This window comes from Pituophis catenifer, unplaced genomic scaffold (assembly GCF_029215685.1).
Source record: "Pituophis catenifer annectens isolate HBS135680 unplaced genomic scaffold, rPitCat1.0.hap2 SCAF_3, whole genome shotgun sequence".
Taxonomy (NCBI): domain Eukaryota; kingdom Metazoa; phylum Chordata; class Lepidosauria; order Squamata; family Colubridae; genus Pituophis; species Pituophis catenifer.
In genome coordinates, this window is record NW_027256883.1 from 110,140,318 (window position 1) to 110,163,271 (window position 22,954).

Sequence of the window (22,954 nt, forward strand, 5' to 3'; positions counted from 1 at the left end):
CATATTTAGAATCAATGTTCATAGAACTAATATATGGAGAATGTAACAGATGTTAATCAGGCAATGATGGGACAAAATAAGCTACTGAAAGAACCTTAAATTCAGCAGGTGGAATATACATAGACTTTACCTAAAAGAAAATGAATTAAGTGCTGTAAATATAGAACTAGCTACATCTAATTTCTTTTATCACTTTGTTCAGGGAGTTCTAAATTTCTAATTAAATCTAGGCAATTTGAATGTTCCTTAGCAGAGAAATATTTGAAAATATAACCACTTTCCATTTAATTTGAGGATCTGCCTCAGACCACTATGCAACTTTCTCATTTCTTATTCCTTTGTCTGTTTTGTTAGAAAAATGGTCTGCTAAGCCCTTCAAAAAGAAAGTGAATAACAGTTTAGAGGTATTTTTTTCTGGGACATTATGTGGTCATATTTAATTTTATTCATTCATGCTTTCACTCGTTCAATTTATGTGATCACCCATCTCAAATGCATGACAATTAAAAACAATAAAACAAAACAACATATAACATAAAGTAGCAATGCATAGCAAACATTCACAATCAATGCAGCTGTTGTGGTCCGCCAGCAGCCTGCGGAGGTGATAGCGGAGTCGGACAGCGATGAGGCTGAGGAAGAACATGGGCCAGTCCTGGAGGCTGGGGAAAGCCTGGATGAGGGCTCTGTGTTAGAGGCAGAGATGGGGCCAGAGCCATCGGGGAGTGAGGTGCGGACTCCGGAGCCTCCAGAGACTGATAGGAGTGAGGCAGAGGAACAGGAGGAGCCTGGTCCTAATGCATGCATGAGAAGAGCTGCCAGAAGGCAAAAGCAGTTCAAGCAAAGAGGACAATTCGGGACTAGGGCCAAGAGATGATTGGCCCCTCCTATAAGGCTTAAAACAGACCAGCAACAGCATTTGGGCTTTGCTGGAAAACGTTGGTAGCTTCATCGTCTTCGTCTTGTATTTATTTTTGTATCTGTGACTTCTGAACATTTGCCAAGAAAAGTCTTTGGCAGTTTGCCTAATTAGACTAAGGTTTGCGATAGGACTGAGGAATTTGTGTTGGGAGGAATTTGCTTTAATTTAGTTGAACGCTGGAAATGAAGTAATTCTCAGATGTTTGAATAAAGTTTGTTTGTTTTTTCACTGACTGATTTTCCTACTACTTTCTTGGGCCTGGGTCACAACAGCAACCAAAAAACAGGCTCACCCACATTACAAGGGCCCCAGAGAAAATGAACACCTATAAAGCTCTTCATGGCACAGGGCTGTGTTATTTGCGGACTTACCTGTTCAAATTTCCTTTGATCATCCCATGAAATCCAGCAGGGTAGCCATGCTTCGGGTCTTTTCTATAAAAGAATGTCATCCACTGGAACCTAGGAAGTATGCCTCACCCATGGAGTATCATCCCCTCAAGGTTTGATTGGCCTCAACCCTGCTGGCCTTTTGAAGACATTGGTGGAGAACATAAGATAAATCCATCAATAATGCTTTTTTGAAATGGATAATGGCCTTGATAATTCTATTATTTTGTTATTTTTTTTTTATTTTTGGTTCTGAGTGTTTGTTCTATTTTGCTTTTAGTTCTTGTTTTTCTGATTCTGTCCAATTGTAAGCTGCTGAGAGTGCTTTTGTGAATTGAGTGTCCATTTAAATCAAATAATACAGGTAGTCGCGGTAATTGAGCCACAGAGGTGCAGTGGTTAGAATGTGGTACTGCAGGCTACTCCTGCTGATCACCAGCTGCCAGCAGTTTGGCAAATCGAATCTCACCAGGCTCAAGGTTGACTCAGACTTCCATCCTTCCGAAGTGGGTAAAATGAGGACCCAGATTGTTGGGGGCAATATGCTGAGTCTGTAAACTGCTTAGAGAGGGCTGGAAAGCACTGGGAAGTGGTATATAAGTCTAAGTGCTATTGCTATTTCTAGTCCTCAATTTATGACCACAATTGAGTCCAAAAATTACATTGCAAAGAAAGATGATAGTTAAGTAAATGTTGCCTCATTTTACCTTTCTTGCCACAGTTGTTAAGTGAATCACTGAAGTTGTTAAGTTTGTAATATGGTTGTTAACTGAATCTGGCTTCCCCATTTTTATTTATTTTTTAGCACCTTTAGGCTTCCCCATTGACTTTGTCAGAAGGTCACAAAAGGTGATCACATGATCTTGGGATACTGCAATAAATACAATATTTTCCCATATGAAGGATTATCCCAAAATCCTGTTTTCAAATATATCTGGACCCTTAGTCCATTTGTAATTTTCCATTGTTTGCGGTTTATATTAAAAAAAAAATTAAGTCCATAAACTTGTATTTAAAACTTTTCACTAAGGAAAACACCCAGTGTTTTCAGACTAGTCAATCTAAGGCTCCCTAATAGTTGAAAAGCAGTCAACAAGCAATTTCTGAAAGTTAGAAATAAAGTTAGAAGAAGAAATACCCAAATTTAGTTGTTAAAGGTGCTGGCTGTGGTTTGAGCAAGATGACTATCACCTCATGCTCCCAAAATTATAGGAGCACTTGTCGGTGATCTCAAGTCCTTTTTTTTATCCAGAGAGGAATGACAAAGAGCCTCTGTACTTGATGGATCTTCCTTCCACCAGTTGTTGGCTCTGTCTTCAGTTCATATTTCTTCCCTTAATGTAGGCAAATTTTTCCATGTCACAGTAAAGGAAATAGTACTGCCATCACAACTAAGACGTCCACCTCCTTTCCCCAAACAAGTCTTACTTTGGGATGACAAACTAACAATGTGAAATATTTGGAATCAGTTTATTTCCCATTCACTTGTACAATTAAGAATATGCATGTTTATTCAAAAAATAAGGCTACCAAAGCCTGTCCCAAAATATATTACAACATTCAAAATGCTTGGCTTTTACAAATGACACAAATAGTGAGATGATTGGAATGAACAAATTGGGGACAGTAATGTGTGGATAGGCACTGTTGCCTTTCGTGAAGCAATTTCAATAGCCACTCAAATCAGAAGAGACAGAAAGTCATTAGTTACTGACAATTTAGTGGCTTGTATAGGGATAACTATGTCGTGTCACATCTGCTCTCATTCAACACATGTCTACATCACAGATGAGATCCTTATATAGCTGGCAGGCATGAGAGCTGGTGAAGGAGCAGATGGACTTGGAAATAAAATTGCTTACATGCCCTCCCTCAGACTGGAGAGTCTGCACTAGTTAGTTGTACAGAGAGCTTCAATAGTTGAATAGTAAAAAATGACCTGAACATATCATTTGAAAAATAAAATAAAAAATATTAAATGAAATTTCACTTGAGGGTCTCAAGTCAGATGCATGCTCACAATGTTCCAGTCAGGATTAGACAGTTTACCAGACTTTTTGGACTAAACAGAAAAAAGACCAGTAGGAATAATCCAGAACATGGTTCAAAGCATACTTCTCACAGAAATCATTCAACAAGGCAAATCTGTTACCATGCCTATCAACAAAGGGATATCCTGTTTCTATGTCTAGTTCAATGAATATTCATTCCTTTCCTGCATCAGCACCTGCTTTATTTAAAGGAATCCATTCATTCCTCCCATCCCATCATAAAAATCAGATAAGCAATAGAATCAGCAGCAGCGAGTCTGTGCAGTTAATGTTGATGGTTCTGAATTCTGAATCCACTGGTACTTCTCAGAGTCCCAACTTGCCCTAAGGGTATCCATAAAAGAAAAGAACTCCCACCCCCAAAATGTGACCACTCTGAGAAGGAAGAGCAAATTATCTTCATTTTTGTGCCCCACTGAGAACTTCAGATGAAAGCTGTATCAAGTATTCCACTCCTTGAGAGAGAGAGAAAACCTTTCATACCAGTTCCAGTACCTGGTGGGAAAAAAGAGGGGAAAAATTAGCCCCAGAAACACAAAACCCCCCCTTTTTTTTTTATTGAAAAAGTTTTCAAATACAAATTTTTCCCTTTTTTCCTTCCCCCCTCCTCCCTAACCCCCCCTCGCCACCCATCCCCCCCCGTGACTTCTTCACACCAAAAACCTAATTCATAACAGATTACATAATATTTTACCATCGCCTTACTCCCTCCTCTATATACTGACCCTTACTTACTAAATATATTATTAGTATTGTTACTTTCCCCTTTTACCATACTTTTCAAAAAAAAAGCAGTCTGCTATAACATTGTATGATAACTTCTAGTTTAGCATAATATTATTATAACTCCCAATTTAGCAATAATCTGCCCTTTTTGTCCTCCCCAAAACTTATATCTATATATTATTACAACATTTCAAAGCAACCTTCCACTTTAAGACTATATAATAAATCCTACTTTAACATTTATTCTTTATGTATATTAATATAACATTTCAAAGCAGCCTTCCCCATAAATCCTAATTTAACATTTATTCAACTCTATCCATTTCCTCCACTGCCCTAAATATATCACTTAAACATCCCTTTTCTTAAACTAATCAATCAGTAGACTAACATATTTCCACCCACTTTCCTACAAAATTACCATGCACAACAATTCTTGATATCTTTAATCCACTGCCCACTCTGCTAGAATATATATATATATATATATATATATATATATATATATATATATATATATGTATATATTCTGTTATTTAAAAAAAAAAAAAGACAATAACTTTAAATTTATAATCCATATAATATCTTCTTTGATGTCTTTCCACTGGATTGTTGAGTCCCTCATCCATAATTGGGTAACGTAGCATCCTGGTGCAACAGTTTGTTCAAAGTCTTCAGTCATCATCTGCCCCCATCAGTAATGAATATCCTCATATATATATAAAAGTAAAAACAACCACCCGAGTGACATTATGATTATATTCCATATAGTTGTAATTGTGGCTTTCATCAGGATTATTAATTCCCATCATCCTAATGGGTAACAACCAGATCTTCTGCATGCCCCAACGTAGCTCTCTTGCCTTGTAGCTCAGAATAGTTATAATATATTTATCAATACAAGAAAGAAATCCAAAATAGATAATTCAAATCCAACAGTTTAAGGCTCTTTTCACATCCCAAAATTACGGCATTGCAGAGGTCTGTCACTGTCCTCAGGATGATATTAACCAATACTTCGCCTCCACTATCTTTTCACATATTCATTCATTTTTTTAAAATCACTGGCTTCACCGTTGCTTAGTTTAGAAATTTCTGTTTTTATGAGACCTATTTCTTTTTTTCTTTTCTTTTTGTGGGTTTAATTTCCATCCTGTTTTCCTTTCTACAAGTTGTATATCAACTGATCGGTTTTCATTCTGCTTTATAAGTTGATCTTGTTGGTTTTGTTTTTGTATCTCATATTTCTTTTTTGCCAATTGTATATCAGCTAGTTGATTTCCATACTTATCTTTAACTTGGTGAATCATCACGTTGAAATCAGATGCCGCTTCTCTCATATTTGTAGGTAATCCAGCTGGGGTATCGAGAGAATCCAAAGGCAATTTGTCTACCGCAACCTCTGTAATTCGATGTTTTCCCTTTATTTCCAACTCCTTCTGCTTATCCTGTATTGTGCCTATAGATGTTAAGTTCATTTTCAAAAATTTTTGATAAAATTCTTCCGCTTTTTCAACCGTATCTAATTGGTATCTTTCTCCTTGATATCTCAATATTATGCCAACTGGGGCATCCCACCTAAATGGAATATTTCTGTATTTTAGCTCAGTCACCAGAAAACCAAATTTCTTCCTTTCCATTAATATCTTGGGGGGGAGCTCTTTGTAGATCCATATCTTTCTTCCATACAATTGCAAAGTAGAATTGAAGGAATTTTGCACGATATTATTCCTAATTTTTTTATCTGTAAAATAAATCACCACATCTCTAGGCAATTGCCTTTGCTTTGCAATCCAGGAGTTTATTCTGTAGACTCTGTCAATCCTACAAAACACTTCCTCAGGTTGAACCTTTAAAATCCCAGCCAGAATTTCAGAAGATATTTTCCTTAAATCATCTCTGTTATTTTCCTGCAAACCTCTGAGTCTGATCGCATATTCTGTAAAATTGTAATGCACCATTAGGACCTCTCTTTCAATCCGTTGTTGTAAATTTTCTGCATTACAAAACTTTTGTTCAACCTCCATTTTAGGTTTTTCTTCTGAACTATTGTCTTGAATGTTTGTCAAATCATTTTCAATTTTTTGTATTTTATTATCCAAATTGTCCTCAATTTCTTCCACTTTAGACTCTAATAAGTTAGTATTTTCACCCAACTTGATCATAAATTCTGCAAAGCCGTTAGCCATTTTTATAATCTTTCGATCCAGAATATCAAGCTTTAATTGCACTAATTCTTTAATTTCCTGCTTAAATTTTTCAAAGTTCTGATTCACAATCTCATCCCTTCTTACAATCTCCTCCAAAAGAAATTCAATTATATTAAAATCAGTTTTCTGAGACTGGAGCTTTAAAACTTGATCACGTAATTTGTTAATGGGGGAATCCCCCCCCCTTGCTTGTTTGTCCGGCTTTAATGCCATATTTCAACACAGACAAACTATTTTTTAAAGAAAAGAGAGGCAGCAGAGAAAAAAAAAACTTCTTTCCAACCAAGATCAATATCAGATCTCCAGGAAGAGAAAAAACACAAAAGTAGAGCTTTATTTTCAAGTGTAGCAAATATTTATTCAGCTACTTTGTATCTCAATAGGAAACGGAAGGACTCTCCCTTTCAGCCCCTTCTCAAGACTCGGCAATCGCCCTTTTTAAAGATTCTTTTTTTCCTTTTCCTTTTCCTTCTTCAATAATTATTATGAAATAAGTAAGATACTTGCAATTCAGGGTCACAGGTCCAGCTCATATCTCTTCAAATGTAGCCAGGAGCATTTATTCTGCTACTTTGTAACTTAATAAGAAACGGAAGGACTTTCTCTTTTCAGCTTCCCTGCTCCAGTTTCGGCAATCGCCATTTTAAAAGGTCTTTTTTACTTTGTTGAATATCCTTTGCGAAATAAGTATTAATACTTGCAATTTAGGGTCACAGGTCCAGATCCAAATCTCATCATCTTTAGTTAATCTGTTAAATATCTTAAAAAGCTTGTCTTCGTAGCCTTGTTCTGCAAAAAGGCAGAAGTCTCCCAACGCCCGGAGCGGACGGCGAGTGCTATAGGGAGCTTCCTCCGCCCGCTCCCAAGAGTAAAAAAAAACCCCTGGGGGCTACGGAGAGCTCTACCTACACTCACCTGCTCTATCCCACATTTCCTCCTGGAAATGGGGTTTTTCGAGCCGCCTTTGCGCTGTACAGGCGGCTCTTTACAGGCGAAGGGGCTGGCGGTCCCGAGAGACCATCTGGTGGCTACGAAGAGCAAACCGGAAGCCACAAAAACCCCCTTTCTTAACCAAGGTTAGATGTGCTACAGGCAGCTGGGTTTTTATTTTACATGCCTGAAAATATAATGCAGGACGATAGTTATATTTTATCAAAGGAACATATGTGAAGCTGGTGAGCAGAACATGATCTCCCTTGTGCATTGTAACTGTTGCTTAATTGCTCTTCCCTCTTGTTCAGTTACCACGTATCACAAGCAAAGTGGCAGCGCAGCACTGTATTTAATAATAAAATTACTTATAATACTACACTTAGCTTTATGTGGGAACTGAAAAAAAAGCAGTGACTGACTTTAGTTTTATTTTAAAAGAAAAAGGTGCCTTTTTCACCACCATAGGCTCCAGTTCAATAGAATAGGGAACTCTGTTCTAAACCAGTGTCAAAGACTCTTGTATCAAAATGGCAGAGAAATCATTTCACAGCTGATTCTTCTACTTGTAACTTCAAGCTTAATGGGGTAATTTTAATGTCAAAAGTTTTAAGTTAATAACCATCATTCCAGCATTGATATGGAAAGCAACTCAGAATATATCACCTCTGAACATGAAATCCCTCAAAAGCAAGGAATGGGGACGTTAAAGCAGCTTCATTTTGAAATCAGCTTTATTTGAAGCTGATTTGCAGCAAGTCAGGAGAAATGGCAGATGATCAGAAGGTTCATTCAGTTTCAAACTAGCTCCATAATTTATCCCAGCTAATGTAAAATAAATCCCAGTTTGTTTTCCAACTCAAGACTTATTTTTTTCAGAGCAAAGGCAGATAGAAAATAGAAATAACTGACTCAGTATTATTGACCTGAAATGTAGTATTGGGATGGAGGAAACATTTACAGGATCAAAAGTCTATTACCAATCTATCTGATAAGGACAACGAAGAAATATTCCTCCATATTATCCAAGGCTTGGGTAGAGTCAAAGACATGCAGTTACCTAACGGTAATACGTGTAGCAAACAATATCTAGAATTTACTGTGAATCTGTATTACTACAGGAGAGAGTGGCATTTTATAATGGGTATATCCCTCCTCTCTCTCTCTCTCTCTCTCTCTCTCTCTCTCTCTCTCTCTCTCTCTCTGGAAGCAAGCCTTAGAAATGTTCAGATGATTCTTCCTTTGGAGGAGATAACTCCTTTCCCCAAATTTAGAATAACAAGCCAGAAAGAGCGAAAAAAACCAAGCAAACAAGCAACCCCCCTGCCACAGGAAACATAGGCATAAGGGAGTGCAATGTAAGTTTTGTTGGCAAAACCTGGATGGGCTGGAGAAAGCAGATTCCTATATCCCAGAGTATCATTTTCTATAATAGACCAGTGTATTCATAATCTATGCTAACTATCATGGTGAGAACTGGACACTGTTTCAGCTTGCATCTGCCATGAAGGCAACAGTCATGGCCACTTTCTTCCTGCTGAGTTCCCTCTGCTCTTGGATTTTAAGTTGTGATAGCTGCCCCAAGGCCTCAGCCATCTTTCTTGTCATTATTGAGAATGGCCTCTGAGATCAGTGCTGCTACAGGATTGTCCATTAAGGAGAAGTTATGGAAAACTAATACTGACTGCAAGAAAATACAACGGCTAGGGAGATGTTACCCTTTGCTATTTTGGACTCTCCACTCAGACCTGAGGAACTAAAATATGTCAGGAAAAGGAAAGTATATGGTAGAACTGTTAGATACCAGGACCATCTCTACTGCCAGTAAATCCAACAGGAGATCCATGGGAAAGAACAGTTCTGGTTCCTTCAGGCCTAAATTGTTACAGATTTTCCTGCGTATTTGTAGGAAATTTTCACATCTTTCTTGATGAGCTTCTTTCTCATCTAGGGATAACTCCTGTCCTGTGTGATTGGTCCTGAAGGTGGTGTCTAGTAGTATATCATATAAAGGAGAGATTGGGCATCTCTCCCTCATTCAGTACTGTTTTCCAGTATCCTTCCTTCCTTGTTTTTTTTTTAATTTGATTTATATGCCGCCCTTCTCCGGAGACTCAGGGCGGCTTACAATGCGTTTACAATGTTTTCCCCAACAGGCCACTGCGGTGGAGAGTTTGAAAACAGTACTGTCCTTGACTTACAACCATTTGTTTAGTGACTGTTTGAAATTACAACGGCACTGGAAAAAGTAACATATGACTATTTTCCACAGCCCACTCCAGCATCCCCATGGTCACATGACCAAACTTAAGATGCCTGGCAACTGGCCCATATTTATAATGGTTGCAGTGTCCTGGGGTCATATGATAAACTTTTGCGACTTTCTGACAAGCAAAGCCAACGGGGAAGCCAGATTCACTTAACAACTGTGTTACCAACTTAACAACTACAGCGATTCATTTAATAACTGGTAATTAAGTTCATAAAATGGGGGCAAAACTCACTTAGCAACTATCTGACTTCACAACCCAAATTTTGGACTCCAATTGTGGTTGTAAGTCGAGGACTACCTATAACCTTCATCTTTCACATCCCTCATGGGTGTGTCATTGAAAAGGTATTGCTCAGCTATTCCATGATCACATCTGGAGGTCTTCCAGATGGATAAGAATTCACTTGCGATCAGCTGTTTTTCACTGTGAAGAGTATGGAACAGAGATGTGGGGCTATGATGCTTCACTACTGGAGATCAAGCCTCTTGCTCAGCCTCAGCTATCAGGAAAATCACAGCGTGTTTGCTAGCCCTGGAGCAAATTTTATCCATTTTATTCATTTATAGTAACTTTTAAAGAAAAACACACAAGAATAAAGATAAAAAAACTAAAACTAACAGCTAATAATAAAACAAAAGTAAAAACATTTGTGAAAAAAATAATGATGTGTTATCTCCTTCCCTCCCAATTATTTACCTAACTGCTAATTACAACTAAATATTTGCACTTTACATTAAATGTGGTACATTCAATATTATTGCTAGCATTTGTTGAAGAGATTTCTTCTATTGCTTTTAATTGGTCTCAAGACTCTTTTCCTAGATCCCATATTTCAAAGTTCTGTATTTGCCTTGCTGTGTAATACATAGTATATATGGAGCCATTCCTGCTTAAATTTAGTTAAACCTCTATCTTAACTACTATCACTTGCTATATATTCCCATTTTGGTTTCCCAATCTTGTATGGTAAAAAAAAAAATTCTCCCAATGCTGTGTCAAATTTATTCTTGATATATACTATATCAAATTATATTTTTTCATCTTTTGTGGGATATTATAATTAAAAAATATTTGTGATTTCCATTCAAATTTTATTTGTAGAATTTTCTGAATATTTTGATGTATTTTTTTCTAGTACTTCTGAGGGTTTTTTTTTTTTTTACAAGACCACCATATTCCTTATTGATTCTCACATTTCCAATATTTATTGTTATATGATTTGTCTATTTTGGTAATTACTTATGGAGTTATATACCATCAGGTTCTTGGTGCTCTCTAAACTTGGCTGTCTTCTTGCAGACATTTCACTATCAAACTAAATAACATCATCAGTATACCTATACATACTTTATCCCAATTTTCCCTTAAGCTGTATCAGGAAGTAAATTACATTGATTTCTTTTCCATAGCATTTCTTGTTAGTGTTCTGTGACTACTTTTTAGAAATTTTGCATCCACTTTAACAAAAAATTTAATTTGTTCCTTTTCCATATGTAATTCAGTAACAATTTATATATAGTATATATCCTAACAGGTGACCTTGATTTTGTATAAATGTTTCAATGTTCCTTCCTTCTTTCTTAAGATCTCTTTTTATTCTTCCAGCAATTTGTAAATACACCAACCATGTTGGATTTCTACTTTAATTGAGCAGTTCTTGCTGTGTCTTCAGTTAACTTTCTGAGTCTGGCCACAGAGCTTCTGACTCTAACAACTGAACTGAATAATGTAGTAGAAAAAGAAAAAAAATAATTAGATTGAGAGGGTCTTGGCAGTTTAAATGACCGATGGAGCTGACCAGTTGGGTGCACTTTGAAATTATTTCCTCCACAGGAAGTAATGTCAGTACATTTCTAAGCTCTGCTTCTTGTACAAGTTGGAGGATTATATTCACAATAGGATATTCACTATTTTTTGTGTGTACATATTGTACCTTTAAACTAGTAGTGTATTGTTTTGGGTTCTAGGAGGCTGTCAAAACTCCTACAATGTTTACATTATTTATGAATTCTGCCAATTCACTAACACTCTGGGCAATGTAAAATTGATGGAACAGATCTCCTTAGAGAGATTTAAAAGTTTTGAATAGGCATTTAATTGCTAATTGCTTTAGCTTAATTTTTAACACTTAATTTGGAAAAGACAACTGTGACTTTGTTTTTATTGTAAATCGTCATGATATTTTGATAGTTGATGTTATAAAAATTGATGAATAAATTAGTAAAATAAAGTAACTTCAATGTTCAAAGTGCTGCTATTGAGGTGTACATCAGAAAGGTTCAAGGAGAGAAGATAACAAATTTAATTTTTGCTCATTTAATGGCCAAAGGGAGATGTCTAAACATTCTCAATCCTTTTCATGAAGGCCAGAAAATTTGATCCATTTATGAGTGCTACCTGGAGAGACAATAAAGAACATCTCATATGAAACCGAACAGTGATAGGGATACTTAAAGGTTTGTGAATCTTTTTGAATTTTCAATATTTCTGCATAAGTATGATCTAAGATGTGATATGTTCTCAGAACTAGATAAACAAACCAAGCCAATTATACAAATGTGTGAAAAATGTTATACTTATTCATTGATTTATTAAGGCAAATGATCCAAAGCTATATATTTGTGTGCAACAAATACAGTCAGGTCCAGAAATATTGGGACATCGACACAATTCTAACATCTTTGGCTCTATACACCACCACAATGGAGTTGGAATGAAACAAACACAATGTGCGTTAACTGCAGACTGTCAGCTTTAATTTGAGGGTATGTACATCCAACTCAGGTGAACGGTGTAGGACTTACAGCAGTTTGCATATGTGCCTCCCACTTGTTAAGGGACCAAAAGTAATGGGACAGAATAATAATCTTAAATCAAACTTTCCCTTCTTAATAGTTGGTTGCAAATCCTTTGCAGTCAATCACAGTCTGAAGTCTGGAATGCATAGACATCACCAGAAGCTGGGTTTCATCCCTGGTGATGCTCTGCCAGGCCTCTACTGCAACTGTCTTCAGTTCCTGCTTGTTCTTGGGGCATTTCCCTTCAGTTTTGTCTTCAGCAAGTGAAATGCATGCTCAATGGGATTCAGGTCAGGTGATTGCCTTGGCCATTGCATAACATTCCACTTCTGTCCCTTCAAAAACTCTTTGGTTGCTTTTGCAGTATGCTTTGGGTCATTATCCATCTAAACTGTGAAGTGCCGTCCAATGAGTTCTGCAGCATTTGGCTGAATGTGAGCAGATAATATTGCCCAAAACACTTCAGAATTCATCCTGCTGCTTTTGTCAGCAGTCACATCATCAATAAATACAAGAGAACCAGTTCCATTGGCAGCCATACATGCCCAAGCCATGACACTACCACCACCATGCTTCACTGATGAGGTGGTATGCTTAGGATCATGAGCAATTCCTTTCCTTCTCCATACTCTTCTCTTCCCATCACTCTGGTACAAGTTGATCTTGGTCTCATCTGTCCATAGGATCTTGTTCCAGAACTGTGAAGGCTTTGTTAGATGTTGTTTGGCAAACTCTAATCTGGCCTTCCTGTTTTTGAGGCTCACCAATGGTTTACATCTTGTGGTGAACCCTCTGTATTCACTCTGGTGAAGTCTTCTCTTGATTGTTGACTTTGACACACATACACCTACCTCCTGGAGAGTGTTCTTGATCTGGCCAACTGTTGTGAAGGGTGTTTTCTTCACCAGGGAAAGAATTCTTCGGTCATCCACCACACTTGTTTTCCATGGTCTCCCAGGTCTTTTGGTGTTGCTGAGCTCACTGGTGCATTCCTTCTTTTTGAGAATGTTTCAAACAGTTGTTTTGGCCATGCCTAATGTTCTTGCTATCTCTCTGATGGGTTTGTTTTGTTTCTTCAGCCTAATGATGGCTTGCTTCACTGATAGTGACAGCTCTTTGGATCTTATCTTGAGAGTTGACAGCAACAGATTCCAAATGCAAATAGCACACTTGAAATGAACTCTGGGCCTTTTATCTGCACATTGTAATTGGGGTAATGAGGGAATATCACACACCTGGCCATGGAACAGCTGAGAAGCCAATTGTGCCATTACTTTTGGTCCCTTAACAAGTGGGAGGCACATATACAAACTGCTATTAAGTCCTACACCGTTCACCTGAGTTGGATGTACATACCGTCGAATTAAAGCTGACAGTCTGCAGTTAACGCACATTGTGTTTGTTTCATTCCAACTCCATTGTGGTGGTGTATAGAGCCAAAGATGTTAGAATTGTGTCAATGTCCCAATATTTCTGGACCTGACTGTATGTTGTGAAACATAGTGGTGGCGGTACTATTGTTTGGGCCTGTTTTGCTGTCTTTGGATCAAGACAGTTTTCTATCATTGATGGAACTCTGAATTTTGAATTGTACCAGTATTTTACAGGAAAACATCAGGCTATCTATCCATGAACAAAAGCTCAAGAGAATATAGGTCACATAGTAAGGCAACAATCTCCAAAACAGTGGTAAAATCCACATTTTTTTACTACCGGTTCTGTGGGCATGGCTTGGTGGGCGTGGCTGGAGAAGGATACTGCAAAATCTCCATTCCCACCCCACTCCTGGGGGAAAGATATTCCAAAATCTCCATTCCCACCCCAATCTTGGGCCAGCCAGAGGTGGTATTTGCCGGTTCTCTGAACTACTCAAAATTTCCGCTACCGGTTCTCCGAACTACTCAAGATTTCTGCTACCGGTTCTCCAGAACCTGTCAGAACCTGCTGGATTTCACCCCTGCTCCAAAATATGAGTCATATAATGAAAGAATAGTTAAAGCAGAGGAAAGCTAATGTTTTGAAGCCGTCAAGTTATAGTCCTGACTTTAATCCTACAGAAATGTTGTGGAAGGACCTGAAATGGGCAGTTCATGCACAGAAGTACAGCAACATCCCTGAGTTAAAGGTATTTTTTAAGGAGGAATGGGCTAATGTTCCTCTAAGTCAATGTGAACGACTGATCAACAGTTTTCAGGAATGCTTAGTTGCAGTTATTGCTGCCCAAGAGTTTACCAGTTACTGAAAGCAAAGGTTCACATTTTGCCAAACACAAATATGTAGCTATGTAGATATTTATCTTAATAATAAACAAATATAATGTTTTTGACTCATTTGTTTTAATTGAATTCTTTTGATGTACTTTTGGAACTTATGTGGAGAACAGATAATATTTTAGGTTATACTTATACTGAAATATTGAACATTAAAAAGGTTCACAAACTTAAGCATCACTTCATTCTTTTGACTATGGCGCGTACAATATTTTAGTTGCAGCTTTTTGTTTTCTATACATGCCTTGAAAACCAGTGCCTGTTAAATACATTATATTCCACATTTTTTCCTCAACTGACATTACTCCCGTCTCCTCAGTAGATGCAAATAAGTACTTTTAATTTATAAACAGCTGTACAAAAATGGAACTCTTGAAAATGTCTCTTCTAATTTTCTGTAACCTTGTTGCTATCCCCGGTCAACATTTTAAAACTTACCTTAATTGTACCCTGACTGTTAGCAGCAATCAATACATTGGACTCCTGCAAAAGAAGAAAAACTATTAGGCATTATGCTGCAGGCAGTAAACCAAGTAAATTGGGTGCTATTTGCCTTAACAATCAGATATGGTTGTTCCCAGCATTCAAGAGACTGTAGAATTTGACATAACAACAACAACAACAACAACAACAACAATAATAATAATAATAATAATAATAATAATAATAATAATAATAATAATAATTTTATTTATATACCGCCCTCCTCCCGAAGGACTCGGGGCGGTGTACAGCCAAAATTAAAACATAAATATACAATATAATAGTTAAAATTAATTAAAATCATTAAATAGTTTTGGCTGAATTTTAAAACCCAAAGTTAAAACCCAATTTAAAATCATTCAATTAGACAGCCCCGCCTGTCGGAACAGTAGGGTCTTAAGGGCACAGCGAAAGACCCGGAGATCAGAGATGCTGTGCCTGTATAGTTTGGGAACACCACCAGTTGGTGTCATGATATTTCAAGCCATCTGACATATATGAAATCATTGTTAGATCTGTGAACATGGGAAATAAGTGAGAAATTCAAATTCAAAAATGCTTTAACTGAACTCCATCACTGACTACTGGAACAAACTAAATAGGCAATTTTTATTATGTAACAGAATAGAGAATGATTGAATTTAACCATAATTTTGTAATCTATGTACTAATAAAACTCTTGTGTCTGTAACCTTTAATTGGTGTACCATAGGATAAAACTTTGTCAACAAAGGTACTTCAAACAAGCAAATTTACAGAATGCCTGGACCCAACAGCCCAGAGACACTTTGGTGAGATGGGCAGTGTAAAAATTTGATTGACTGATACATCGATCGATCGATCGATCAATCAATCAATAATCCTCCCTTGGGAAAATTGTGATGTTTCTGTGCTGCTATTGAAAATCTTCATTTTCACCATTCTGTGACAGTTTTGTGACCACTCATATAATTCCTCATTCTCTGCTTCTCCTACCTAGCAGTATACATGTTGGGAAGGGAAAGGAAGGAAAACAGGGAAGATTCACCTTGCACCCTTCCTGTCCCACATCATCCTGCCTCACACCCTCCCTCTGTATCTTTCCCAGCTGGTGTGGCATCCCCACAAACCTATCCATGTGCACCTTCTCTGACCCATGTAGCACCTCATAGCACCTATAACTTTCCCAACCAATGCCACCCACCCCCCAACATATGTGCTATCTCTCATACACTCATGTACTTCTCACTTCCTGCCCCACATGCCTGCTAGCCTTGAACCTGCAATTTCTTACTGGCAGGAAGTTGGAGTTGCTTCCATTCCATTCCCACTGCTTTTTTTTTTTTTTTTTTTGCCTGACTGTGGTTATTTTATTTCTCTGTTTAGGTGAGGAAATATCTCTGAAACGATGACCCAATGGAACCTGGATTGTCTAGTCAGTGTCTTCTAATATACTAACTAATCCTTTATTATTGTCAATTTCTTTATGCTCAGCAAAGCAATTCAACTTGCTATGTTGAAGCTCTCCAAAGGTTAAAAAAACGAAAACCCAGTTTATAGAACACCCAAAATCTCTACCATTGGAAGGCAAAAATATTTGGATGGAAAAGCATAAATTACACCAGATATAAAACAATTAATAGAGTCAAGAAGCAATAAAAGTAGTCAAGTATTTAAAGCAACTCCTTTGGTTTAACATTAAGAATGGGTACCCTATACAAGGAAATTGCAAATTAAAGTAATAATCCTAATACCTATAACAGTGCATGTTAAGGGCACAGTTTCCTAGTTATATTAATATCTATAATTATGGTTTTTATTTTATTTCTATATGTATGTATTATGTTTGTATTTGGTTTTAATTGATTTTATGATTGTTTGCCAGAGTCATTTGTTTGAGATGGGCAGCTGTAGAAATTGAATGAATGATTAATGATCAAAGTCTATCTATTAAATCAAAGACAAAAGTGAAATCAACCAATGTCACATAAAGTTGTTTTCTGAATCCATTGATGTACTGTTGAATTAAGACCTTCAAAGTGACATAGTGATTTATGTGCTCTGGCTTTTATGAAATCCTACCTGCTCCTGATGTATAGAGTTTGTTGCTTCTTCCTAATCCCCCAGTTTATCAGAAGACATTAGGCTAAAGTTTGGAGTATGTCCAAAAAGGCTAGGAGGTATTATTGCCTGCTGTCTTTTTAAAAATTGGGACATATAATCCTTTCAATTTTCAATTATTAGATCTAACATGTCTATTTCTTAAAGAATATTTAGTTAGAATAGGGACTCATCAGTGGAGATTCTGATAATATATCTCTGGGGATATCATATATTCTCCAGGGACTTTTTTTTTTTTTTTAATTTGATTTATATGCCGCCCTTCTCCGGAGACTCAGGGCGGCTTACAATGCTTTAAGCAATAGCCTTCATTCTTTTGTATATTTTATACAAAGTCAGCTTATTGCCCCCACAAACTGGGTCCTCATTTCACCTACCTTAGAAAGGATGGAAGGTTGAGTCAACCTTGAGCCTTGGAGAGATTCGAACCAGCAGAAATTGCAGGCAGCTGTGTTAATAACAGGGTGCACTAAACCCTTGTACTATCAAGGCTCTTTTCAAGAGCCAATGCTATCATCTACTTGCATTCTAGTTCGAGACAGGTGACGACTCTGGTAATATATTGAGTTCTATGTGAGCATTGGTAAAATGCTATATAATACAAGCTATTAGTCACCAATTTCCGGAATTTTTCTCTCATTTTTTTGGGTGGTGGTGGTGAATTACACTGAGGCTGAAATCCACTTTATTGAGCTACATAAGAAATGTTTGGATTTTAATAATTATTTATATTGGAATTAAAATTGGACTAATAGCTGAATTAGAGAGTTACATTTATTCTTCCTAACTCTACTTTCAATCTTTCTTGAAGCTTGTCACTGAAACCTATAGTCATGATCAAGCCATCTCTTTTTTATACTGATCTTTTGGGGCTGTCATACAATGGTCACCTGAGCGTAATGCACATGAGTGATTATGCTGAAAATTAGATATGTTTCAGTTGAATTGCAATATGAGGTCTCTTTGATTCAGCATCTGCTAGTTATTTAATACAGCTATAATTTTCTCACTGAAGTTAGAAGTTCATCTAAATTGATCTTTAAATTGAGTAATACCATCTGGATTACATCATCTCACAGGAAGAGGGCCCCTGTATAACAAAAGAGTCAGAAAGGGGTAGACAGAATTTCTCTGCTCTGTTATGAATGTCAAAAGAACTAACCTGAGGAAGACATGTAGGTTTGATCAGAAATAATCATTACTGCTGCTTTAGAAATGTATAGTGCCAGTTTGAGTGACCCAGAACAGTATCATGCAGATTATATAGACCAAATCTAAAGGACAAATTCAATAAGGAAAGCCCATGATTGTGTTTAATACTTTATTCATGGAGGATCAAGGGAGCTACCACTTGTCTTCTTGGCTAGCCTGGGTTATTCTGATGTAACTGTTAACATCTTTATCAATTCTGCCAGGCAATAAAATGTCTATGTTTGATAGTGATTGTTCAATATACTCAAAAAATATTTGCAGAGAGTACCAAAACTTAAATCAGAGATTTAGATTCCTGCCAGCAAGGAAATAAACATTAGTACAAAGAATTGACCCAAAAGATTTGCTATCTACCTGGATTAGCTGGATATGACCATAATAAGACCAGACTTCTCTGGTATAATGTCAGCTGAAATAAAAATTGATATCCTATCACGTCTTTCATTCAAACCCTATTTCACTACTGGAAAGTAACATGAGGAGACACTTGACAAGTAAAGGCAAGAAACAGTCTGGCACCATGTCGTATGCAAAAAAAATTGTATCAATTTTTTCCAAGCAGTATTCAACTTAGATTTGTGAATTCCTTTTTCCCCTCATCCTGTGAATGACTGATATTGAACAAGGGCAGATCACATACACATCAGAGGTGGGGAATGCTTTTCAGCCTGGAAACCAAGAAGGCAATCCTAGAGACTCATCAAAAATGTAATAATTTTCAGGGTTTCTCCCCCCACCCCCCAATTGTTGGGAGATGTGCTAAAAGTGAAAAATGGGCACATTAAGCCTGAATGTTAACACATCTATTTCGGATATTTTATTCCCCTTGCCCCTACAAAAGTCCCAAACTCATAGTATCATGTTTGTAGAGTTTCTTGAAGAATTTCAGCAATGCTCTCTTGGAATTCTCTAAAGATGACAAAATGGGGGCTAAGGGGAATATATATGACCTTTGGGACACTTTAAAGTATAATGTATTATAATATTAAGTCCAAGAAGAGCAATTAACAATGGCTAAAAATAAAATTAATTGGCAAATGAAAGCTATTAATCTCTTCTTTACAATATGCCAGAGAGCGGAGGGAGAGCACATGAGGCAGAAGCAGTAAAGGAGGCCAAGTCAGTGCTTGGCTTAAGACTGAACATGAACACTGATGATCAAAACATATATAGTCCCATTGCCAAATGTTTTGATGTGCTCAATTTATTTAGCTGTTGGTCTCACATGTGTGACTCTGGCAGCCCACAGTTAAAGTAGCAAAAATCAAAACACATGTAATAAATAACCCTAACCAAAGTCCAAAAAAAAAAAAAAATTAAATTTAAGTCATATAAATTTTCTAAATAAATAAATAACATTAAAAACAAGTTAAAACAAACATAAAATAGAATGTGTAAGAGTACCAAGCAGCAGATTATGAACATCTCACAAACTGCATATCTCCATGGGGTCCCCAAACCTGATGGCAAAATCATGTCTCCGGAATCTTCTTAAAGGACAGTTGGGGCCGGGACAATCCGACCTCGGGGAGTGGGGGGGGGGGTGTGACCCAGAAGGCAAGTTCCATGGCAAAAAAAAAGGCTATCATCCTAAAACTCCTTATTAGATGGGACCTACTACATGCGCCCCTCTGTTGGATTTGATGGAATGGGCGGATGTAATCAAGAAGTGGTACTCTCTGGTCCCATGCCATTATTAAATTAATACTGCATGGAAAAATGCAATCATAGCAGACCAGAAGCCTTAAAATACTTTGAAAGTCATGAGGCCAAATAATATAAAGAGGGAAAAATAGGTTTGGAACCATATTATTTAATTTATAAAAATGTTTAAAAACTATATCCTTTAGTAATATTACTATTGTAAAAATGCAATTAATTAAAAAGCTATTTATTTCATGTTTGTTTTAGATACTATCAAGAGATGGAACTCTAGTTAACTGGTTATATATATCAAAAAAGTAAATTAAGGTTCTAAGAATTAGGAGTTAGCTTTAGCAGAGTATAATACTTGATTGTTTCTTTACACTAGTGATGCTCCTTACTTTCCCTACCATAAATGTTAACTTTTCTGTATTAAATTTCAATCTCTTTAAAAAGTGATATGACTAAACTTTGAAATTAAGAATCACTTTAATTGAAGTAACTAAGCAACTAAAAACTTTTTAATTGCTTGACAAGCCTGAAGATAATATTCCATATAGTAGATTTTATGCTATTATTATCAGATTGGTTATCCTCCTTTCTATATAATATTTTGTTCAATCTTTCTTTTAATTCACACTGTTATCTACATCATGATTACTTCTCTGAGACTGAAAATATTCACCCAGGAAAAATTATCCATTTTCCGATTTTTAAAATGTTCTTATATTTGCAACTATTTAAAATGAAATTGAGCCCCAGGTTTTTTCACATTATTGCACTAATCTTCCTCAAAATAATTTATAACACAGTACACGAATCTTCTAAATTATCTTTATAAATGCTTAGTATTTCAACTTTCACGTTCATGTCCCTGTGCTGAAAGCTGCAAGTGGAATTCCAGCCAAAAATACTTCTCAAGAGAGAATGAAGTTTTAGCAAAACAGGACTCTGATCCATCATCTATTTTAACCTTGAAACTTGTTGACAAGCAATAAATTGTCAAAGGTTGCAAAACAGAACCAACCAACAAGAACACCAATATATTCCACATAATTGGAATTGTTTTTGCTTTTTGAAATCTATTTAATGACATTCACTGAATAAAAGTTCTTCTTTATACAATAAATAATAGTCAGATATTTATTACTGTGAAACAAGGCCTGATATTCCTAATGAAGTTGACAATAATATCATACAACTATTAAACAGAGCATTATCACTGAAGGACATAAATAAGTGATTTTTGTGAAGTAGTTTGGAGACATTTCCTAATTCTAATATGAATTCTGTGGGTCACATTATATTGTTAAGAAAAATCAATCTAAAAGACATTTATTTTTCTGTATCGTGGGATTACTACATAAAGAATACGAGACAAGTCATTTTTAAATAAAATGTGTAAGGTTTTAGATGGTTAGATATAATCTGATCAAATATCTTTAGTGCCCCAGGAATGTATTTTTGATTCAGGAAGTAATAGTTCATTATATAAAAGGTTATCATTACCAAACTCAATCATTGTATTCCGTTTTGCAAACATAAAGTTGGAATCCATTTCCAGTACATTTCTGGTCAGTTGTATATTTTAATAACTAATTTTAATTAAAATATGCTTTATAATAGAGCAAACTTAAATATGAAAAATAAATTGAAGAAAGAAAAGCAGAAATGTGGGGAAAAGATGGGAAATATTAAGATCAACAAATATAGAAAAATTGTAAAAAGAATTTAACAAGTCTATGAGTTTTATTCTTCTTAAGTTTCTGAAAAACAGAATCTATGCATTTGGACACTGCTGTTATATTAACACTTTCATATTAAGAATTTTGTGACTAGGTAACATATGCAGACACTTTTGTTGAAAACTTTATTGTATGGAATGTCTTTTGGTTACCTGTTTGACATGTCTATTTAACTGAAAATTTTAAAATGAGTTATCTCCTACATCTGTAATTATTTCATTTCACAAGGCTTTTTTGCCTTAATTTATCAATGTCTATAAAAGAGCTACTGAAGGAGTCTATTTTAGACTTAAAACTTTGAAAATATAATTGCATTACTCATCTACAATTTTTTCTTCTGTGCATGTCTCTTCTAATGCTTGATAGATAATATAAGCCAATAAATTCAGTTAATTTATTAGGTTAGAAATAAAAAAAAAAAACCATCCAGAGGTGCAAAGAAAGTAAGTTACTTGAAATAAGTTGTAAATCAAGATACTGCAATATTTGTAGTTGTATTGAAGATGTCCAATTTTTCAGAATGCTTCTGAATATTCTTTCTCTCAATTCCTAACAGCTGATGAGAATTTCAGAAGTGCTCCAATTCCAAATTTCTATTCTATGCTAGAAAAAAAATCCAAAATCCTCAGAACCCCAATTTCATATTTAAAACAGCAATGTCACACTCAAAATGGAACAGATTGTAGAATTACTGATTAGAAAAGTGTCAAAACTAAATGTTTTATACATCCCTAGGATTGAGTTTCTGTAATCAATTAAGCTGAAGGGATGATAGCATGTTGATTCCATATACTGTTTCCTCCTACCGACACACAAAATTAGATTCCAAAATAGTAAAGAAAAATTTATGCCTTGAAAGTTCTATGCTTTCAAATATTCAGAGGATGTATACATAATATATAGGACATGTTTTAAAAATAATATGCATTCCAAGTATGTTGGTAAACTACATGTACTCTCCCAGTTAAGGGAACCTGAGAAAAATATGAGGGCTTGCAAGGTGGAAAGCAGCTTGTACCAACTAAGTTGTGGTTGGATAGCAATAGCACTTAGTTATATACCGCTTCACAGTGCTTTCCAGCCCTCTCTAAGCAGTTTACAGAGTCAGCATATTTCCCCAACAATCTGGGGCTTCATTTTACCCACCTTGGAAGGATGGAAGGCTGAGTCAACCTTGAGCCTGGTGGGATTTGAACTGCCA

The 22,954-nt window shown here is 36.1% G+C and overlaps 1 protein-coding gene across 2 annotated transcripts in view; it reads right to left on the reverse strand.

The window, feature by feature from the left end:
* Nucleotides 1-2,767: 2,767 nt before the first annotated feature.
* COP1 (COP1 E3 ubiquitin ligase) overlaps nucleotides 2,768-22,954 on the reverse strand; it is a 133,591-nt gene continuing 113,404 nt past the window's right edge. For both annotated transcript variants that reach the window (XM_070939228.1, XM_070939227.1), the window contains exons 19-20: nucleotides 15,008-15,052; nucleotides 2,768-3,857 (exon numbers count right to left, since the gene is read on the reverse strand). In XM_070939228.1, coding sequence (XP_070795329.1) covers nucleotides 3,840-3,857; nucleotides 15,008-15,052 — 63 coding nt within the window. In that variant the 3' untranslated portion in view covers nucleotides 2,768-3,839. The remainder of the gene's footprint in view (nucleotides 3,858-15,007; nucleotides 15,053-22,954) is intronic.